The sequence below is a fragment of the Microtus pennsylvanicus genome, chromosome 5, assembly GCF_037038515.1.
Source record: "Microtus pennsylvanicus isolate mMicPen1 chromosome 5, mMicPen1.hap1, whole genome shotgun sequence".
Classification (NCBI taxonomy): Eukaryota; Metazoa; Chordata; class Mammalia; order Rodentia; family Cricetidae; genus Microtus; species Microtus pennsylvanicus.
This window is the reverse complement of record NC_134583.1, coordinates 103192994-103213650: the sequence shown is the minus strand read 5'-3', so window position 1 is coordinate 103213650 and position 20657 is coordinate 103192994. Positions and strand designations below refer to the sequence as shown.

General features: G+C 40.4%; 1 protein-coding gene across 31 annotated transcripts in view; it reads right to left on the bottom strand.

Moving 5' to 3' along the window:
- The window catches only part of Trpm3 (transient receptor potential cation channel subfamily M member 3), a 787998-nt gene that overhangs the window by 231506 nt on the left and 535835 nt on the right, over positions 1-20657 (bottom strand). For all 31 annotated transcript variants that reach the window (XM_075973702.1, XM_075973688.1, XM_075973693.1 and 28 more), the window contains exon 6: positions 7567-7738. In XM_075973702.1, the coding sequence (XP_075829817.1) occupies positions 7567-7738 (172 nt within the window). The remainder of the gene's footprint in view (positions 1-7566; positions 7739-20657) is intronic.

Genomic DNA, 20657 nt, shown 5'->3' with positions numbered 1-20657 from the left:
CTCTGCAGTAAGGACCTCAAGACACTGAAAAAAGAATCTAAAGAAGATACAGATGATGGTAAAACTTTCCACATTTCTGTAATGGCTAGGTTAACAAAATGAAAATAATGCTGTATTGAAAAAAAGTAATCTACAGATGCCATGCAGTTTTCATCAAAATTCCAATGTCATTCTTCAGAGAATTAGGAAAAAAAAATCAGACATTTGTAGTTTTCACATTTCTTGTAATAATATAGCCGGGCAGGTTACTAACTGTCCTTCATCTCCTAAGTGGTCACTACTGCTTAGCACTGCTGCCCCTCAGGGATAGTGATGTTGATAAGTGTATTGATGAATGCAACAGGTTCTTGATTGATGTCAACCCTTTGGGGAGACTTGGCTCCACGGTTTAATAATAGAAAATATGAATATGTATATATGATCTACTATAGTCTAGGGATATGAAATATATATGCTACTTGCCAGATCTACACTGTAAATTTTTTAGAAAAATTACCTCATGGTGCTCGCTTCATGAATTACTCATTCTCTCAAGATTTATGTTACTTCCTTGCCTCTAACTTCTAGAATAATTCTAAGTAATTTATAGATAAAAATTAGCATTTTTGCCTATTCACATCCGATATCTATTCTGGCAGAACCCTGATTTATTAGAATGTTCCCTGGGCAATGTCGTCTAAAGAGTGAGCTTGCCAGGGCCTCAGAGGTAAAGCAATTGCCTCTCTGGGTTTTGTCTCATCCTCATGTTAGCTGACAACTGTAAACTGTGGGATTTCTCTGGACACCAAAGGCTATGACAGGAGAGTTCCCAGCCTGGAGCAGGAGGATCACCAGGCTTGAAACATCTAAAGCAGTAGGCTAGGAGCCGGTGCTGCTGAATTGCAAATTCTTATTTGATTTACATCATGGGCTGGTTCTGCCTGTTAGGCAAGTCAGTGTGTCTCTTCAAATAAAGACTAGCTTTTATACAACCACAAGGGCACAGCAGTCAACTCCATTCCCTGACTCCCAATACACAAAGGGTTCTAATACAGAGATGCTATTGGGCATCTCTAGGAGAGAATAGGCTTCGTTCTCAGCACCAATAAAGTTCGATATTACAGAAAATTTCCTACAGTGATATTAGGATGTATTAGAGCTGGCATTTTATATTATGGATTTAAGGGCACCAAAGTTCTTACTGACTGTTAAATATTTTTAATCTCACCACTATTCCTGAGCGATGTTTCTTCTATGTATTCAAATAGCAAGCACATCCAAAGGGATGCAGTTGTTGGGTACCAGGAGTTCATAGGAAACTGTCTTACATATTGTAGGATGTTAGCATTCTTGCCCCTCTCCCATGTCATTAATTAAGTACCAGAGATTGGGGCAACTCCAGATTTGCTCTCTCATTTGTCTGTTAAAGGAGGCTGTTCCACCATAGCTGAAAATTATGCAAAAGTCATCTTTTAGAGTGGTGGCCACGTGTGGTAGTAAAGGGACCAGGATATAAATGATACAGTCATGAGTGATTATTTTGAATTATAGAAACCGCACTATCATAAATTGATTTAAATTGGTATGCACATCATAGGCACATACTGAACTTCAAATCCAATTTAATTTTGATTTTAATCAACTGAACTTCCATAATCACTTTTAACCAACTTCCTTTTTAAAAAGCTTCGACTTATCTTGTGGACCAGTGTGTTCATAAGACCCATTTCAGTGGAAAGGGGAAAGGCTCTCCACAAAAAATCTGGGATGTATTACAGATGTCATTCTGTCCTACTGGGACACACCACTCTCGTCACTGTTCTTTTTGTAAATTGTGTGAATAAGTACAAAGTCATGTATTGCAACAAGAACTTTATATATATAAAAATTCCCCCAGAGGGTTCTAAATTCTAATATCATTTGATTGTATTTTAGGAATTCTGCAATCATTTCTGTTTCTTGTTTACTTAAAAATATAAATGTCAAACTCATTTTAATCTGCTCCTTTAGAGAAAAGTGCTCTGGGTGGCCTCATCAGGCAGGGCCACCGTTAAATGTCAGATGTTATTCTGGGGCGAACAGCATCAAATTATCTTTCTAGCAAACTGGCAGTGTGGAAACCTCAGTGCACGCAGTGACACCGCCATTAACTAACCCTCAAAGCACATGTGTTTGCAGTGGGCTGCCATGAGAGGCTTTCTAAGATTGAATTCAGCCTGATGGAGAGTTCTCATTTGAGCAGAGAGGAAAAGCCGGGGAATTCTAGCTTCATAAAGATGTCCTAGACTGATGTACGCAATATAATGATAAACCCAAGCCAAATGGAATTTCCATGTGGAGAAATCTAAAATATAAAGTGATGAGCCACCGCCACCACTTTTAATCAATTGGATCCCAAAGACAACTTGAATTTGGTCTTTTTCTTACAATGTCCTTTAGGCAAATGATCAGAAGAAAAATCTAAGATTCTCCACATTCTGGGTTGATTTACATCAGCCTAAGTTCTTGCCCCGGCAAAGGCAGGATACATTTCAGCCTTACTGACATTCACTATCTCTTGTACACAGCGAGGCAGCGTCAGCCTTTTCTTCTTTTGTACTGTAGACTCAGGCCCCAGTGACACTAGATTTTCAACTCTTCAGGGAAAGCTAGTGATTTTTGGTTATTACTTCAGAGACCAAGAAATTCTATCAATTACCACTTAATAATTAGTGATAACAGACACTTGATGATACATGCCAGGGTATAATTTTGGCTACTTTTCTATCTTTGGACCCTCTCTATAACTGAAGGGGGAGATAGACTCTTCGTCAGCAGAGTCAGGCTAGAAGTAGTAAAGCTATTCTAACAAACATCCTGGCTCTGATGGGCTGCTGAGCAGAAGCTCAGGGTCACGGTTGGACCTAAGGCAGTGGGGCTATATAAACATGGTCCATGGTTCCCTACTGAGAGGGCCAGAAGGGGACCAAAGTCTGGACTGCCACATGGCACAGTTCTTTTATGTGTTCAGCCATTTAGTCACAACTATGAGAACGATCATCCTGGGTTCACAGATTCAGAATCATTACTAAGAGAAAGCTCTCAAATGGCCGAACGTCCTAGGACTATAATAATCTGCTCTCCCACATCTACCTGCCATTGCCCTTCCTAGCACTTGTAACAGGCAAAGACTTCCTCTTCTCCCCAAAACAACATCCCTTCTTTCAAACTTAAAAAAAAAGTTATAGCTTCTGGAAATTTTATAACTTTAGTTACTGAGAACAATAATGTCAATATTGGGGATTTTTGGTAAGCTGAGGGTAGAATCTCTCATCAGAAGAGAGGATTGTCCAACTTTTAAGATACATTTTTTAACAATAAAATAATATATTTTAAGCACTATTTCTTCTTTAAAAATTTTTATGCGTGTATGCAATGTGTCTAGAGCATATCGACGGCTGTCGTTGTGGTCAAATAGCTCAACCAATGGACAAGGGACTAGTGTCGTTTTCCTAAGCCTATTAGTCTTTGTGGAGTACATGGCTGCCAGTCAACACTCAGTAATATAAGACAGAAGTATTTTGGTACTGAGGTATTTCTGGGTGGGATTGTGTGCTATTTGGATTTCCTTTCCCATTTTCCAGAGATCCAACAGGTAGGAGGACATGCCCTGAGAAAACAGGAGTGGGCTTGAGTTGGTAAATGCAGATAATATGTAGTATGTGTTATTGGCAGAGTGAAGGCTGTGCTATCAAAACATGCTCTAATTTTGCATGTTTGGAACTTTATCCTGAGTTGTATCATGAAGACACTTGGATCCTGGAACAGCCCATATATGTCTTACATCCTGCATCTGACCAGCTGTTCACCCAAACAACACCATTTCTGCCCTACATTCCTGTGAGATCCTTATAAATGCATTGCTGGCGTTTAACCTTGTTCATCACTCCAGTCTAATCTCTACATGCCATTGGAGCAACATTGTAAAGCACAGTGGGTGATCATCTGTAAGTTCTTAGATCCAAACTCCTTGTAATTATATCCGAGTCTTTGCTAAGCTTTTCATGTCTTCACTGAAGGTCCTGGGATTCTGTCCCTGCATGCTACCCAGAATGGTTCTTCCACAGCCGTCCCTCTCTTCATTCACGGCCCTGCTTCCGTGTCCTCTTCCTACAGGCCACACCTGACTAATACAAACAGCCCTCCAGACCTATTCACGCGTGTGCCCACAGATACCTTCCTCGGCTTTATTTTTCCTAATAGTACTCATTATCACCAGATAACACATATTCATCTATTTTCCTCTTACCCTCTTTGTCTTTGAGTTAAACTCAATGAATTATTTCTGCTTTTCCAGATCTTAACAAAAGCAGATACATACTAAGAGTTCAGAAGGTATTTATTCAGTAAAGGAATAATTGGCATTGCCCCTGGTAGGTTAAATTTGCAGTTTAAAAAACTGCGGCTGGTTGAGTAGTCTGAAGCAGGGAACTTCTCATGTCTAAAATAATTCTCTTCTTTAAGCAGAGCCCTCGGTAATCCCTGACAAGGCTTTTCTACTGACTGGTAGAGAGGGCTGTGGGTGGGATGATGGATGTCAGAGACAGCCAGTGCTTCTGTTACTAATAATTGGCATGCTGATGAGAAAGAGTTTAAGGGTCTCCTGAACAAGATATACTTTATGTTTAGTAGACGTGTACTCCATAAATTGATGCCATTTGTGCAGGTAAACAGGCTCATGGGTAGGTTACTGCTTTGAAAGCTCTCTCCTCTGATTGATGAGGCTTGATATTTCAGTAGGAGACTGTTGAATGTGTCCTGATAGTTCTAGAACCACCACGGGTATAAGAGGGGGTGGGTAGGATGGCTACCATTGAATGTCTAATTTTCAGGCAATTGAGTTCTTTGCGATTTCCATTTTGAAGCAGAAAATGCAAACAGAAGGGGAGTTTTTAGATTTTGTAGAATAAAGCTTAATTAATAAAAGCATGAATCGCTAATTTCTAATTATGATACAAAGCAAAAAGTATGCTCAGATAAGAAGGTAGAATTGCTGTTTCGAACACTGAGCAGGGTTGCCACAAATGTTGATATTCTTAGGCAAATACATATTATGACCAGGTCTGCTCCCCTTCCCAGGTCTGTTCTTGGGGCTACTGTGATTGTCATGGGCAATTGCTCGTGCGGTTAAGTGAATGGAACCTTTTCAGGGGGCCTGATCACTTTTCACACCTGAGGAGTTTACCTGTTTTCTTACCCCTTTGGGTCTGAACACAGTAAGGAATGAAGTCTGTCTTATAACTTAGGGATTACTCACTCATCTAGTGACTTCTCATCTCAGATTTTCATACACCAAGGGGGACTAGGGACAATGCCAGGATATATTTAGTGAGTTTAATGGCAGAATGGTAGGCTCAAACTCATGACATCTACTGCATCCCACAGATACAGTCTTCTTAGCTTCCTGTGACTTCTGGGCTCTACTGGGCTTCTGTAATCATTTCTTGCTACTGCTCATTTTAGTGGAGTGGGAGGCTGTGGGTTTCTATGTTGCCTCAGAATCCATCAACAAAATAAGCCCTTTAGGCTCTGTGCTCCTCCTCTGTATCCACAATCCTTGTATGAATTCCCACTTATGAATATGAACCCAAACTGCTGTCTTCTGCGTTAGTAAAGCAAAGGTCCAATGTCTCCACAAATATGATATGATGTGTCCCTGATGAGTTATCACTCCAGAGACTGCCTCTTGTTGGTTCTCCCCTAATGTCCCTAACCATCTGCCATGGTCACCCTCATCCTCTTGGTGTCTGGACTCTGCTGCTCATGGGCATGAGGTGATTGATTGGTCAGGATCCTCTATGCCTTCCTCTTGCTCAGTCCCTCCTTTCCTGGAAGGCAAGTTGTACATTCAGCACTTTGAACCCCTTTGGAGAAAGACATCCTTCCAGATACATAAATTATATACCAAAAGGTGTCTCTTTGGAATGAAGAAAAGGCACCCTATTGTCGAGGCAGCTGTCAAGCATAAGGCTCAGCTAACAGCCCTGGCCCCTCTAACTCTGGCTTGTGTATCCTCAGCTGGTATCTAACTAACCTAACCATACATCCACATCACTTTATACATTACAGCACAGCTGGTTCAGGAGCCACCAGGACCTGCACAGGGATGGGCTTTGCTGGTCTAGCAAGTGTTTCTCATTGACCTGTACTCAACTTAACCTTGAGTTTTTTTTCTTGTGTCCTTATTGCTCCCCTGTCTTTCAGTTTCTGGCTCATTTCTCATTAAACTCTCATACCTAACCCAGTAGCAGCAGAAAAATTACCACTGTTGCCTAAAATAGCTTAAAATAGTACTAATTATATAGCATCTCCCCATCCATTCTCTCAAATTCCCAGATGATGTGTTTTCACCAAAGCTTACCACCTGACTGATGTAGCCCTCCCCAAAGGCTCCCCTTGGGTTCCAGCTGCAAAAATTTAAGAAAGGAGTTTCCTAACATATTTATTATTTCAGATGAGCCAAATTTATTATTTGAGATTTCACTCTGAATAGAATAAAAGTATAAAACTTGGAGTTAGTAGCAGAAGGGACAATGAGAGAGGGGGGCCTAGGGAGAAAAGTCAAGGCCAGAGAGACCTGACATCTCAGCTCAGTGAGGAAGGTGGCTATAGGAAGTAGAATCCTTTTGGGGCAAAGTCAGAGAAGAGAGATGGGATTTGGACCAGTTGAACCACATGGCACTGAGCTTTTGAACAGCAGCCGAAGAGAATCTAGTGTTTCTTGGAATCACCGGCTTTGGAATTGTAATCAATTATATCTAAGTTTCTGTGATATAGACAATTACACAGTCTGAAATGCCCAGTCCCTGAAGCCTCGCATGTCACTTTGTGAAAAACAGAAGATTTTTCTTCTGAGAGAAACTTTAGTAGGTGATCCCGATGGGGGAGCATTCTTTCTTTTCACAGCCAAATGTTTATGTGACAACTTCAGTACAGAGCTCCCAAGTCCTTAGGAGAAATGACCACGGCCATCAGATATGTAGCATGTGGCTTACACAAGTGCTCCCATTCATCAAAGTGCACACGTAGCTGGAGACAGCGAATGTATACACACAGAAATATAGAAACAGTGGTCAAGTTTGAGCAAGATGTCTGCTCAGGATGCTTTAGTTTAGAAAAACATTCAACCCACCTGAGACTCCTCTGTGCTAAGATCAAAGCCTGATTTGTTTTTGCCTTTTTCAGTCACAAAAAAAAAAGAACTTAATAAATAGCAGCCATTTCTCTAGGGTGCCCTTCTTCTCTGGGTACTGTGAAAAGGATGTCAGAAAAGTTTGAGAGAAGGCGTATCTGCATTCCTGAACCCCAGATGGGGCTGACTTTTGGATGTGTAAAATCCTGAGCTTGAGCCCAGGCATTGTGTTAATGTTCTCATGCTTCTACTTGTTTTCTCCTGGGTAAGTTCCTTCACTCAGTACACTGGCTCAGGAAGAACCATGGCTGGTGCATTGCTGTTTCCTTGAATTTCCATAGCATCGCTGCACAGGATGCTTAATTACTTAGCGTATTCCCTAGGTGGCATGGGAATGGAAAGAGAGGCTTGCTTACTTGTGTTTATCTTCTGGAGTGAGATGTGCTTTTCCAGTTGTCTGCGGAGTTTCACCTCTGCTCCATATTTTCCTGTGGTCCCATTGTCAGCCAGGATGAAGTGGGAATGCATGCTGTTGAGGACGGTGAGCTTGCTCATGGGGTTGGACATGGTCTGGTATGGCCGGACTACCTGCAGGTAGCAAAAAGAAGCCCATGTCAGAGAGGAGAAAAGAAGACGTGAGACAGAGGATGAGAGAGATTGAAAGAAAGCTCAGTGGTCTGCTGATACAGTGAGGTGCAGCTGACACCCTCTCTCTGGAGCTAGAATAGAAGAAGGATTAATAGTAAAATCCCATTAGAAGGAAGACTGCTCCTAGAGAAGTGTTTCTTACCAGATCTATAGTTTGAGCCTTAACTGTGTTAGAGTCATGCTCTGACGACTGTTTCATTCAAAATTGATATCTTGCTACTGAGCCAAACATCCTTTCTAAATTTAACTCATGTATTTCTTTCTTCCCTCCTTCTGTCATGTCCTTTATTTAATAGGTAGAAGTCATTATTATGGAGAATGGAGTCAGTTTCAGGAGTTGGGGAAGGGGCAGTATTTTGCTGTTGTTGTGTTTGTTTGTTTTGTTGTTGTTCAATCTCACTTAGCAACCAGAAACTCTGTTATTTAAAATCAACAATATCCTTAATAACACTTCTTAAGTACAAAAGAGCTTGACTGTAAAATAACCCTCTCAAGAGATGAAATTGAATCAGGCCTAAAAGTTCATCTCTATTCTGTTCTCTCTCTCTCTCTCCTACTTTTATTTTAATTTCAAAATGAATTGTACTCTGTAAAATAGAGTAATTTCAACACAATCTTTGACATCTTTGCTATCAAAAGTCATATCTATTTCAACCTGTTGCTTTTTATATAGGATCTACCGGACACGTGATATTTATTTTGTAGATGCGAAAGTAAAGAAGTAGATATATGAGTTACCCCAAAATTTAGACAAATAATCAGACTTTACATTCAATGCCTGATTCAAAACTCTGAGCTTCTGATTTTTTCCCCATGCTGCTTAGAGCAAATCAGACATACATTGTATTGGCAAACGATTGCTAAAATATTTAGGTTAGAGCTTCATCTGGAGAGGGAGAAAAGAGGCCATTCAATAGGCTCTCTGTTGCACAGTCTCAGCATGGTTACATCTGCACAAAATCACTGAAATTGACAGAAACAGGAATAGATGCTACTGGGCTCTGATTTTTGGGTCTTTGTGCAGTGCATCCATTAATTATACAGAGGACACGTACTTGCTTCTTCCGGCATGTAATAACTCAGCATGCAATGCTGGCATAAGATTGAGTCATGTGTTAAAGGCATTACAGAGTGATTTAGTGAGGGCAGTTTTCAATAGCAAAGAGCTCATGTAAGTCATTTTTTAGACCTTGATCTTGATTCAAAACCTACAGTGCAATGGGCCCGGAAGATGAAATGTACTCAATAAACGGAATGAATAGGCAAATCCGAGACAGTCATGCTTTTGTTCAAACCTGGGAAGGCAATGGATCTCCTCTTTTCAGAATTGTTAGGGAGCTGATCTGATTTAAATTTAAAATGCGTCTATTATTATGAAATGGTCTCCAGTCCTGTTATATGTGTCCTAGATTTTAACATAGCATTAATATAATGCCAGTTCCCAGTTTCATTTTAATTGCTCCTTGTTGATTTTTAAAGCTGATAACCTTGATTGTGGCCTCGAAAAGCCTTATGGGCAGTAGTCAATTGCTGTCTTGTCCAGAACAGTGAGTGGGATTCTTACGGAATGAAGCCTGCATTGGGAAGCTAGTCCTGCACGCTGCAGCACTGGGAGAGTGGGTGGCTTGTGGTTGAAATTTCCATTTGTTGCCACTCATATTTGATCATAAAAATTCATCCTACAGGGGAGTGCATGCTAATAAATATTAATGCGTTGCTGGAAGGTTTAGCAGAAAGACTTTTCCCCTGTTCTGAAAGTGCCTCTCCAGTGCACACTGGGCAAAGGCAAATGCTTTAGTTATGGTGCTGGATTTCAGTGGCAGGTCCTGAGGACTCAATGCCGAGGGGATGCAGAGGGGCGGCTCTCTGAGAGGGAGAGGAAAATGGAGTTCTGGAGGTTAAACAATATGTGATAGTCAATTGTGCTATCTCCCTTCCCCTCCCCCTCCACTTTAAGTTCTGAATCTTCTTAAAGACTACTAGTAAAAGTAAAAATTTCAAGAGGAATAAAAAAGGAATAAAGATAATTGTGAATTCAGCTGAGTACCACATCACAAAATAAAAGGCAATTACACAGTCTTCCTGTGACTGTCACATCTCTTTCCTCCCTTATGGAATCCTATGTCCACTGGTGCTTCAGTCTTTGGGTGTGTGACAATCTTCTCTTAGGAAATATAGCCCAGGAGTACTTAGGGAATTCTATACACCTGCAGATTTTGATTTCTTCATTATCCAAATCACCTTTTCTTTTGTTCTCACGTGTAACAAGTTATACATTGCCATATTTTGGCAGAGACCTTGTCTGCTGAACAATAGAGAATATAAATCTGAAAAATGAGTAAAATTCCCCTGTATTTCTCTCTTCTTTGGAGGAAGCTTTTCGGGGTCCTGGAGCATCCCCAACAACATAAATCAAGGGAGGAATTGCAGTTCGGTTCATGGCTGTTGAAACCCGATTCTCTTAATTTGCAAAGAGGAAATAATAACACTGCTGACTTCAGGGGGACTGCTTTAGATCACATATGTGAAGCACCAGCCTCACTGCCCAGCTCCTACCAGGCTTTCTTGAAGTATGGATTCCTTAGCTAGCTGTCTTATCTCTTCCTATAAGTTCCCTCTTACCAACTATATGCTTCTAGTTGTAAACTAGTGATCAATACATAATATGGGATAAGTCACTCACTTTTTATTTAGATCAGTGTAAGAAGAGGAAGAAAACCAACCATCTGTTGGTAAAATATGCAAAATATGTTTTAATTTTCACATCCCCCAAGGCATCTAAGAGGATGATGGCACACAACTATTTGTTGATTAACTGAAAGTTTGAAGATAATTTTCAAGTACTTTAGAGACATGTATTTTGGTCTAACTTGCCTACAAAATCCATTTAATATTCTTCATTACAAACATGTCCGTAGTCTCTTCTTATTAAAGTTACGGTCTGTGTATCTACAAATATCTCCTGATCATTTCTTGTGTGTTTTCCAAATAGAACAAATATTTCTTTTTTCATAACAGAAATACAAATATACTTCTTCTTCTGATATATTTTAGAGGCAGCCCAGCAGTTTCATCACCAAGAACTCATACAGAGAGGATGGCTGTCTTTGGAAGTGTATGTTGCTATGATGGTGATATTTTCATCGTATACTGGGTGACTGTGGATGCTTCTCAGTGGGGACTTTGTGAGAGATTAAATCATAAAGATCCATAACCTGTATGGGGTAAGATGTTCCCTTTTACTCTTAAGAAATTTGGAGACCTGAAGCCATGTACTCCTCCTTGGAAGAGTTGAGAAGACAGGCACCCAAATAATTTTCTGCATTTTATTCTTGAGATCATAGCCTACATCAAGGAATGTTGAGCAGTGTCTGAAAGTCTTTTTAATTAGTCTTCATGATTGGCAAGTAAGTCTACTTAGAAGTGGACCCTAGACCTTTCTACTCTCTGGCCATCACTGATCACAGTTGTATAAGTAATAACTTTTTTTTTCTTGTCCCTCAAGAGTAAGTGAACACATCTTTACTTGTTCACTCATTGCATACCATTTAGTACTGCACTGGGCATTTGATAGAATCCTGCCTCATGCCTCTATGTACACCTTCGTTCTGAAAGAGAACACCATTGAAGAGTGAGATCTTGTAAGAGGTTATGCAAGGCGTTAACAGGAAGCATCCTTTATGTGTGGTCATAGACTGTTCTATTTGTATTCCGAACCTGGGCTTAAGTCAGTCATTTGCAGATAACTGCTGGAGCTTTTCTAAGTATGTTCAGTCATGTCATGGTCTCATATAAGAATAGTCACAAGAAATCAATGTATAGGAACTATAGTTAGCTACTATAGCTACTACCTGGTAACCTTGGGCAGATATCTGAACTCATGGCTCATTACTTCATTAATTTCTTGAGGCCATGCAGCCTATGATGGCACTATGCTGACCTGAGGACATGCATGGTCATATGTCAAGATAATATCTCCTAATACATGTTCAAGATATGCTAAGTTTTCTTATCTGTCAATGACAGGACTCCTAACTTCTGGAAGCTCCCTTCCTCTAACACTCGAGGCTGCATACACTTTGCTAGAAAACATGCTTCCTGATTCAAGGCAGTGGAGAACAATGGCCTAAAATGAGTGCTGGCTACAAAAGTAAAGTCGCATCCTCTCTCATGCTTTGCAACGTCGTCTCTCTTCTGGCACTCTGTACAGTGCAATGGCAATTTGGCTACTCGAGATGCCTTTTCCTAACAGAATAGAGTTGGGATAAATTGGGTTTTTCTCTCATCAATCAGAGGCCCTCTGCAGTTCCAAGTCCATTTCTTAGTGACTTGTGTACCAACATGACCCAAACAAACAGCAGAGTCGGGGACAAACGGCCTAAAGAGTCACCTTCTCCTAATAGCAACACAGTTTTAATTTAGGCAAGAAGAAAACAAGCATTCATTGACCACATCTAGCATGCGTGCACTGAGGAAAGAGCCCATGGAGTAACGCTTTGTCTTTATTTTATCCAGGGCTCTGTAAGGCTCTGACATGCGAGGTGTCTTAGCCAAATGTGTTCCACCGCTCATTCAAATCTAGATCTGAAGTTCCTTTTTAAGCCAGCATGCATTTAGGAAGGGAAACACAGGACTGTCTCATTTTAAATTTGTAGAGGATGCAGTTGACTTTGCTACTGGGCATTTTGGTTACTGACTTATCTGGGTTTGGAATCCTTCCAACATCTGGGCACATTGTTTCCTGTAGAGCCATCTAGAACAGTTATTTAGGAGGTCAGGGAAGGGACCGGCAGGGAGCCTGATGGGGTTGTATTTTGGTGAGAGAGAAATGAAAGGTGAGATTCTCTAAGGATTCTGGCATTCTATGCCATCACCCTTGGAGAGACGTCAGCCAGCAGGGCCCTGCCTGCACATTTCATGTTCAGTCAGTGCAGCTGTTAAGGATAGGCATAAAACAAGCGACCCGAAGCTCAGCTGCTGCCCATTGGCTCAGCACACACGGGAGTCAGTCAACCCAAGTACACATTTTCAAAGAGTGCTCAGATCCCTGAGCGGTGGGAGTCGCACTAAATTCTACAGGTGCATCGATGCCACCTTTCTGCAACCCGGTGTCGCACAGAGTTCTGTGGCGCTCATTCTATACGGTATGCTGGGATGGACTCACCTCCCTTTGGCCCATCCTGAGGGGAGCCATGTGCCACTCACTACTGGTGATGAAAAAAGGCCCCGAGGAGGGATTCCTTTCTCCAGCAGTCACCGTGGCCCTAATGGGGGCGAATTTAAAGAGTATTCAGAAAGTCCTTGGAACTCTTCTCTCAGTCTGTGTCGGATGCAGTGACTCACGACTAAGGGATAAAGTGAAAACTGATTGTGTATAACCAGAAAAGGCTTCCCCTTAGCTTTCCTTCTGTCAGAACATGTACTCTGGAGAAAGCTGGTGCCATGTTGGAAGATGGTTTCACACCTCTTTGAAGAGGCACACGTGACCAGGAACAACATACAGCAACAGCCTAGTGAGTGAGCTGTGCAGAATCTCAGACTCCAGTGCTGCACAGTTGCCATGTGATCATTGCCTCAAGAGACCTGCATCCAGAGCTTTACAGGAAGCCGCTCGCAAATTCCTTCCCCGGTAACTGAGAAACTACTGTTCGTTACTTAAGCCATTAAGTTTGAAGGTCATTTTTATGCTTCTACAGATAAAACTATCCTGTACTACTATTGTCTTTCATTAGGACTTCAAAATATGTCTTCTTCTTCTTCTTTGGACTAGTTGGTGTAAATAATTTCATGACTGCTGTTACCCTCTGCCTCTAGACATGAGTCCTCAGTGTTGCCTGGAATTCCTGCCCTGTGATTTTGGTCAGTTTTGATGTGTGCTCCTTTGTTGGTGACCAACATCCTCCAGTCTCTTCATACTGCTGAACAAATTCCTCCCCTTTGTATTAGGCAGATGGTCTGACTTCTGTTCTTGCTAGTTGATTGGGGTAACTCTACGAATTGTATGTTTTCTGTGTCTCCATACATAAATTGAGGCTAGTATTACAATCTCCTTATTGAGATATCCCTCCACCAACGTGCAATGGTTCAACTTGTGAATTTTCAACTTTATGAAGATAGGAAAAGCAATACACATTCAGTAGAAACTACCAAGTTTTTCTGGGTTAGTGACCTTCTATCATAATGTTTTGTAGCGGCAGCAAACCATAGCATCCAGGTATGCATATGGTTAGAAAGGTAAAGGATTGATTTGGTACTCTACAGTTTCCTGTGGCCACTAAACCATATGAACTATTCAACACTCCACTTCAAAACAGACCCAACTGTAGGTCGATATAAGTATTCTGAGCAGTTCAAGGCTGACAGACCTAATGATGCTCATTAGGTTAGGTATATTAAATGGGTTTCTATTTATACTATTCATGGCTCATAGTGGGATTATGGCACATAACCTCACCACAATATACCCTAAAGAGTAACAGAGAAGCAAACCTTCAAGAATGATGCACTCAAATCAATTAAGGGGACAGTATGGTAGTATTGGCTAAAATCCCAGCCGCATCCTTCACTGCTCATGGAACACCTGGAAGTTGACTCAATCTCTCTTTTTGAAAAAAGTTTTGAGATTTTATTTGTTCTTATTTTATGTGTATGCTTTTTTTTTGCCTGCACAGATGTCTGTGTTCCATGGAGGCTAGAAGAGGGTAACACATCTCCTGAGACTAGAGTTATAGACGGCTGTGAGCTGCCATGTGGGTACTGGGATTCAAACCCCACTTCTCTGGAAGAGGAGCCAGCACTCTTAACCACTGAACTGTCTTTGGAGCCCCAACTGATTTAGGTTTGCCACCAACAAAATGAGCATAATGGATGATAATTATTTCTGAGCACCCTGTGGAGAACTAAATGAGTTTTTATGCAAGGAGCTAGGTATCTGGTGGTTCTTAGTACAAAACTGTTAGTATAATAACTGACAATGATAAACTTCCATTCTAAAGCCCTTTTAATATCTTGACACAACCTTGCAAGTATAACTTCTTCCCTCTTCTTCAGTTACAGATGGTTTCTTTTTTTTCTGTCTCCTAAGCTTTGGACTCTTTACCACCTCATGACCCTTCTAGGATAATTTTTGCAGAATTATTATCTGTTTTTCCATAAGCCTTTTTCCATGACCACTATGTGATGAAGGTCAAATCCATCTTGTCTCAAGGAAGAGTCCCTCACAGTGTGACTCCCATGGGCTACCCCCATTAATTCCCCTATACCCCAAGCACCAATGGTACACATTGTGTTTAATCCCTTACATTAGAACTGCATAGCCAACCCCACCTCTCTCCTGTTCCCTGGAACATCAGCACCTTCTCTGCTGCTTAAATCCCTCACCCTGGGACTCCTGTAGATGACCCGTCTCTCCTCAGTGCCATTGACGCTGACGCTGCCTTTCTTCTTCTGCCTGTGCTTGCCTTTTTGTCATGCCACTAAAGCAGTTTGGATCAATGTGCCAGTGATGTCTAAACAACAGTTCTGATTCCAGGCCATCCTCAGTCTGTCATTAGCACTTGGCTCCCTTCGCTCTGCCTTTCTGAAGCACTGCCTTCCCCTCGTCATCATAACTTACGGTTCAGTCCCTATATCTCAGCCCCTCATAAGTTCCTTTTGTTGGCTCTTTTCCCTCCGTTTGGCCATTAAATTGCAGAGATCATCAGGACCCAGGCTTTCTTTCCCTCCCTGTCCACCCTCTCACGGTGATGCCAACCACCAGGATGGCCAAATTGCCACCATCTGAGATGACTTCCAAATCCAAGCTTGTAGACAAATCTTTCTACTTTTGCCTCACACACCATGTAGCTTGCCAGAAATCCTCCTGGAAATGTCTCAAGGAAACCTCGAAGTGAACATGCTCAAATCCAAATTCAACATTACCTTCACCAAAACTTCGCTTCCGACACAAGTGATCCTAACTATTGCCTTGGCAGTTTGCCCAGAACCTGTGTGGTCCAGGCTCAGCAATCTCTGACTCTGCCCTGTATCACTAACAGATGTCGTTGGGTTTCCTTGCCTCTGACTCTTTCCTTGCACATCGTCTGGGTACATCCTGTCTAACCCAGTCATAGAAGTCCAAAAAATCTCATGCTGAGACCACTGTTGGGATGCCCTTTCAATTTATGGTGTGAAGTCATATTTGGCTTGCCCCAAGGATAACTGACAAATGTACTGAGTTGATAACCACATCCAATCCAGCAATCAATTGTGTTATGGACCTTGGTAGTTCTTGGCTTAAAATGCAAAGTTAGCATTAAAAGGACCCTTTTCACAAGAATTCTCAAAGGTTATAAAAACTCAAGGAGATAAACTTGTAATTTATTGAAGTACAACTCTGAATAGATAGTTTAATAATTTGATATGTCAGAAAATCTGCCAGACATAATGTTCATCCTTAAGTTCAAACAAAAACATAGCTTTGCTTCTGATTATAGATTTTTAATTTGGGATGTGTCTGGTTAATGTGGTTGGTGAGAGATAAAGATTTCAAAAAAATTTTAGTTGCCTCCTATAATTCTTGTTAAGCTGTTTTCTAAAGGAATATAAATTTAAAATGTGCTAAGTGAGAATTGCTAGAAATTGTTTCCTGACTTCACACTAGAGGTACTTTTATAAGTTATCTGTCTAAGCCAAGATTTTTTTCAGATCTCTTGATATGAGTTGTCTCAGGAAAAAGTTGGATTTTGGGTTCCAGTTCATGGTTCATTTACTTAACCCCTGAAATGCTGTTCTATTACAGGGCACATTCAGTAAATTATAATTAGCTCCTCTAGATATGATCATGATAATACTATATAGCAACAGAAAAACCATTTTTACAATTAATTTAGGGATGAAGACATTAAGTGTTCGAATGCCCTACAATGACTGACATTCTCATGCAAAGTGTTGTACTAATGTTTAATATTCCAGGCACTCTAACACTGGTGAAACAAACCAAAATTTTATGTCCCCTACCACCCCAATTCTAAACTGAAATCCCAATGTACAAGGTGAAGGTGTTAGGAAGTGAGATCTCTAGGAGGTAGTTATGTCATGAGAGTCGAACCCCCAAATATGGAGACCACTTGGATTAAGATCCTAATAAAGAGGGACCCTGGAGAGATGAAATTGTCATAAAGGAGAGAAGGGAGAAAGATACATCATTATATTTATTTTCTGATGAAGTCTAGATTCCATCATGCCTAACTTACCTTAATTAGGAAATATTTATTCAAATTGAGGCTCTAAATTGAGTTCTGATAATCCTGCCCCTGATATATATTGCCTATACCATTCTCAAATTGTAGATTCTCCAGGCCCAGCCTCTTGACTGGTGTGTACAGGCATGGGTCACTATGTCTGGCCTTGTCTTTTCATAAGATTGTTACTTTTATTCTAATGTGAAACTTGAAAAAAACCCCACTATTACCACAAAAGAGCCTAACAAATTCTATGTACCTTCAAGATCATCAGTGTTGGGAGAAAAAAAGCAGCAGAATGGTCAAAATTCAATAAGCCTTGGTAACAGATTTATTGAAAAACTAGACTACTGTTATATTTTAAGTGCACGGTGTAACCTGCCATTTTAATTTCCATTCGAAAAAGAGATTTTGACTATATTCTTTTAAAAAATGCAATTGAATCATGTGAGCTGATTATGCATACTAGTGGGTTCAACATGAATTTCTCTATGTGCACATAACACAGCCTGATCAAATTCAACTTCCTCCTTTATAATCACTATTCTTCCTCGTCTCTAGTGAGTGTTCTGATATGAACATTTTTAAAGCTTCTACATATAGGAGAGACCATGGTGTCCTTGCTTTCCTGTGTATAGTTTATATCACCCGATGCCACCAATTCCATTTTACTGCAAATGACAGACTCTCTTTCTTCTTTTTGGCCAGGTAATATTTAATCATACATACGATATGTGACATATACAGTATATATTATCAGCTATATGGAATAATATATATATGATAGTATATCTGATAACATACATATATGTGTGTATGTATATAATCATTTGCTGCTGGGCATTCAGACTAATTTCTTATCTGTATCTGTTGTGAACTATACTGACTTCCCTTCCTTTGGATATATGCCTAGAAGTGGGATAGCTGGATCTTCTGGTATAGCTATTTTTAGTTTTTGAGGAACCTCTATACTGTTCTGAATAATGATTGGGCTAATCTATATTACTATCACCAGTACATGAGGCCCATTTTTGCACATCTTTGCCAGAATTTTTTATTTATTTTATAATACCTGTTTTCATTGTAGTTAGGATTTACATGTCCCTGATAGCTAATACTATTCAGTGTTTCAATATGTTAAGAAACTTGGTTATTTTCCCATTTTAAAGTTAGAAGATTTGCTTAAGTGTTTTTAAGTTTCTAAGTAGTCTAGCTATATTACCCCTTTGTTAGAGAAGTAATGGCAATTATTTCCTTTTATTCTGTAGGCTGCTTATTTATCCTGTTGCTTCTCATACTGTGGAGATGTTTTGAGTTTGATTTCATCCCAACTAGTCAAGTTTTGCTTTTGTTTCCTGCCATTGCAGGTCCCCTGTAGAAAGTTACGGCTCCTATGGGGCCTTAAAAGCCTCCTTCTTTTTCATCTTCTTGTGGCTTCAGACCTCATTAAGCCTTTGATCCCCACTCCTCATTTCAATGATTTTTTCCTTTTATTGAAACTAGATTTTCTTACATAATATGTTCTGATTATGGCTTCCCCTGTCTGTAAAACTCCCAGCTTCTCCCCTCCCCACCCCCAATCTGGTTCTATCTCGAACAGAGAGTGAGAGATAAGGATCCAATCTGAATCCTTTGGGGATCTGCACCCTTCTCAGCACCGCTTCTACAGAGAGCCCTTTTGGGGCTCTGCTAGGCATCGGGTACGTGTGCATGCACGGCATCTCTGCTCAGATTCATTGTATCAATGCCCTGCTGTCTAGGACACTGCTGCTCCACAGCAGGTCTTGACATCAGGTTTTGTGGTGCCGCCAGCTTTTATGCCCTCAGGAGTTTTGGCTATCTGGGGCACTGTGGTTCCATACAGACTTTAAGGTCATTATTTCCTGTTCTGTGAAGAATATCATTGATATTTTCATAGGGCTCCATTGAGTGGGCGGTATATTTAAAGAATATTAATTCTTCTAATCCACAAACATGAGAAGCTTGTACACTTTTAATGTCTTCTTAAATATATTTCATCAGTGTCTTATAATTATTATTGAGTCCTTACACTCCCTTGAGTGTTTATTCCCCAGTATTCCTTGCACTGTTCAGAATCCAGGCAGTAGGTGCAGGTTGGGTTCTTTCTGTGTTGCAATACTAATCCTTTAAAGACATCTAGTGCATTTAGGTCACAATCAGTCTTGTTGTAGACCCCCAGCATGGACTTTATAACCCTAAAAGCAGAGCTTAGCACCTTTGGTATTTGTGGGGAGAAGACCTTGTTGTGCATTAAGAAAGAGGGAAGTGCCGGGAACTTCTAATCACATGTCTATGATCTCACGCTACTTTTTATCGTACCTTTCTTCCAGCTCTCCTAGTTCTCTGTGAGGTGTGGTTTGTTTTTGTTAGCTCTCTGGGAGCATGAAGGATGAAAGCACATAATTTATGGGGTATATGAGCACCTTTCCCTACCCTCTGGGCTAGCACCAGGACCCTTTTAATTATTGGGACACCATAAAACATCTCTCGTTCCTACTAGCATGTGCATATTCTTATTGGCATATGATGGAGATGTGATAAGAAGAGGAAAATAAATTGGGACTGAGTTTTCCAACTCATAATGGAGAAACTACTAACAGAAGTCTTGCTTCCTATCATTCTATGGCAGTCACAAGGTTAACAAATATGGAATAGGATAAGCCAGCATTCTCTGACTGTGCTAGGCCAATGAAGTTGTTATCTTGTTACTGTGTCTTTAAAGAATGCTTTAGTTTAATCATAGTTTATATGGATGAGAAAATTCTAGAACTGCAACCCCAGTTGAATAATAATGCTTATGATAGAAATATTTAAGTCATGACCCTTCCAAAATGACTTCTGAGTCATCCTAACATTTGAAATAATTAATTTATACCCTCATATTTGGTCTAACTAAAAAAATCAGTATTTATTTAAAATCTAGCTTGGAGTTTGAGGCTAGTTTATTCTGGGAAAAGTAGTCCCAGATTCTCTGAAATGATAGAAAGCCTCTTTCCCAGTCAGATCTGCCTGCCTCACAGTTTGGGGATTGCCAGCTGGTTGAAGCATCTAGGAAACTTTAGTTAAGAAACCCCTTTCCTATCTTGCTTTCTTTCTCCTCCATCCCATGTCTTCATGCTAACTTTGCATTTACGTGTGTTATTTGGCAGTGTTGGCCATGTGTGCACATTGGGTATCACCTCTAGAATTTGCTCTTCTGTTTCATAGCATCCTCTCTTGGGTTGCATAAAAAAATGTCTGTATGATGTGAGAATGACAAGACTGTGCTCCAGACTCAGAGCAAAAGGATCAGTTTTGAAGTAGTTGGTCCGCAGGATTTAGTATCTTACTGTGGCTCCAACAGGTCTCTTTATAGCAAATTATTTAGCATAAATGTTTTACCTCTGTGGGGCTTTAATTAAAGAAGAGTGAATTGCTTTAATGTACTGAATAATGATAAAAATTTTATTGTTATTGGAGGAATAAACTATAGTCACTTGCTTACTACTAGTTTATCGATTCTGGTTGATGGACTTTTGAGAAGTTATATAGAGAGCAATATCCCTGGGAAGGTGGTAATACTGTTTATATTTTGCAAGTGGATTCCCTAGAAAAACAAACAGAAATGAAATCATAAC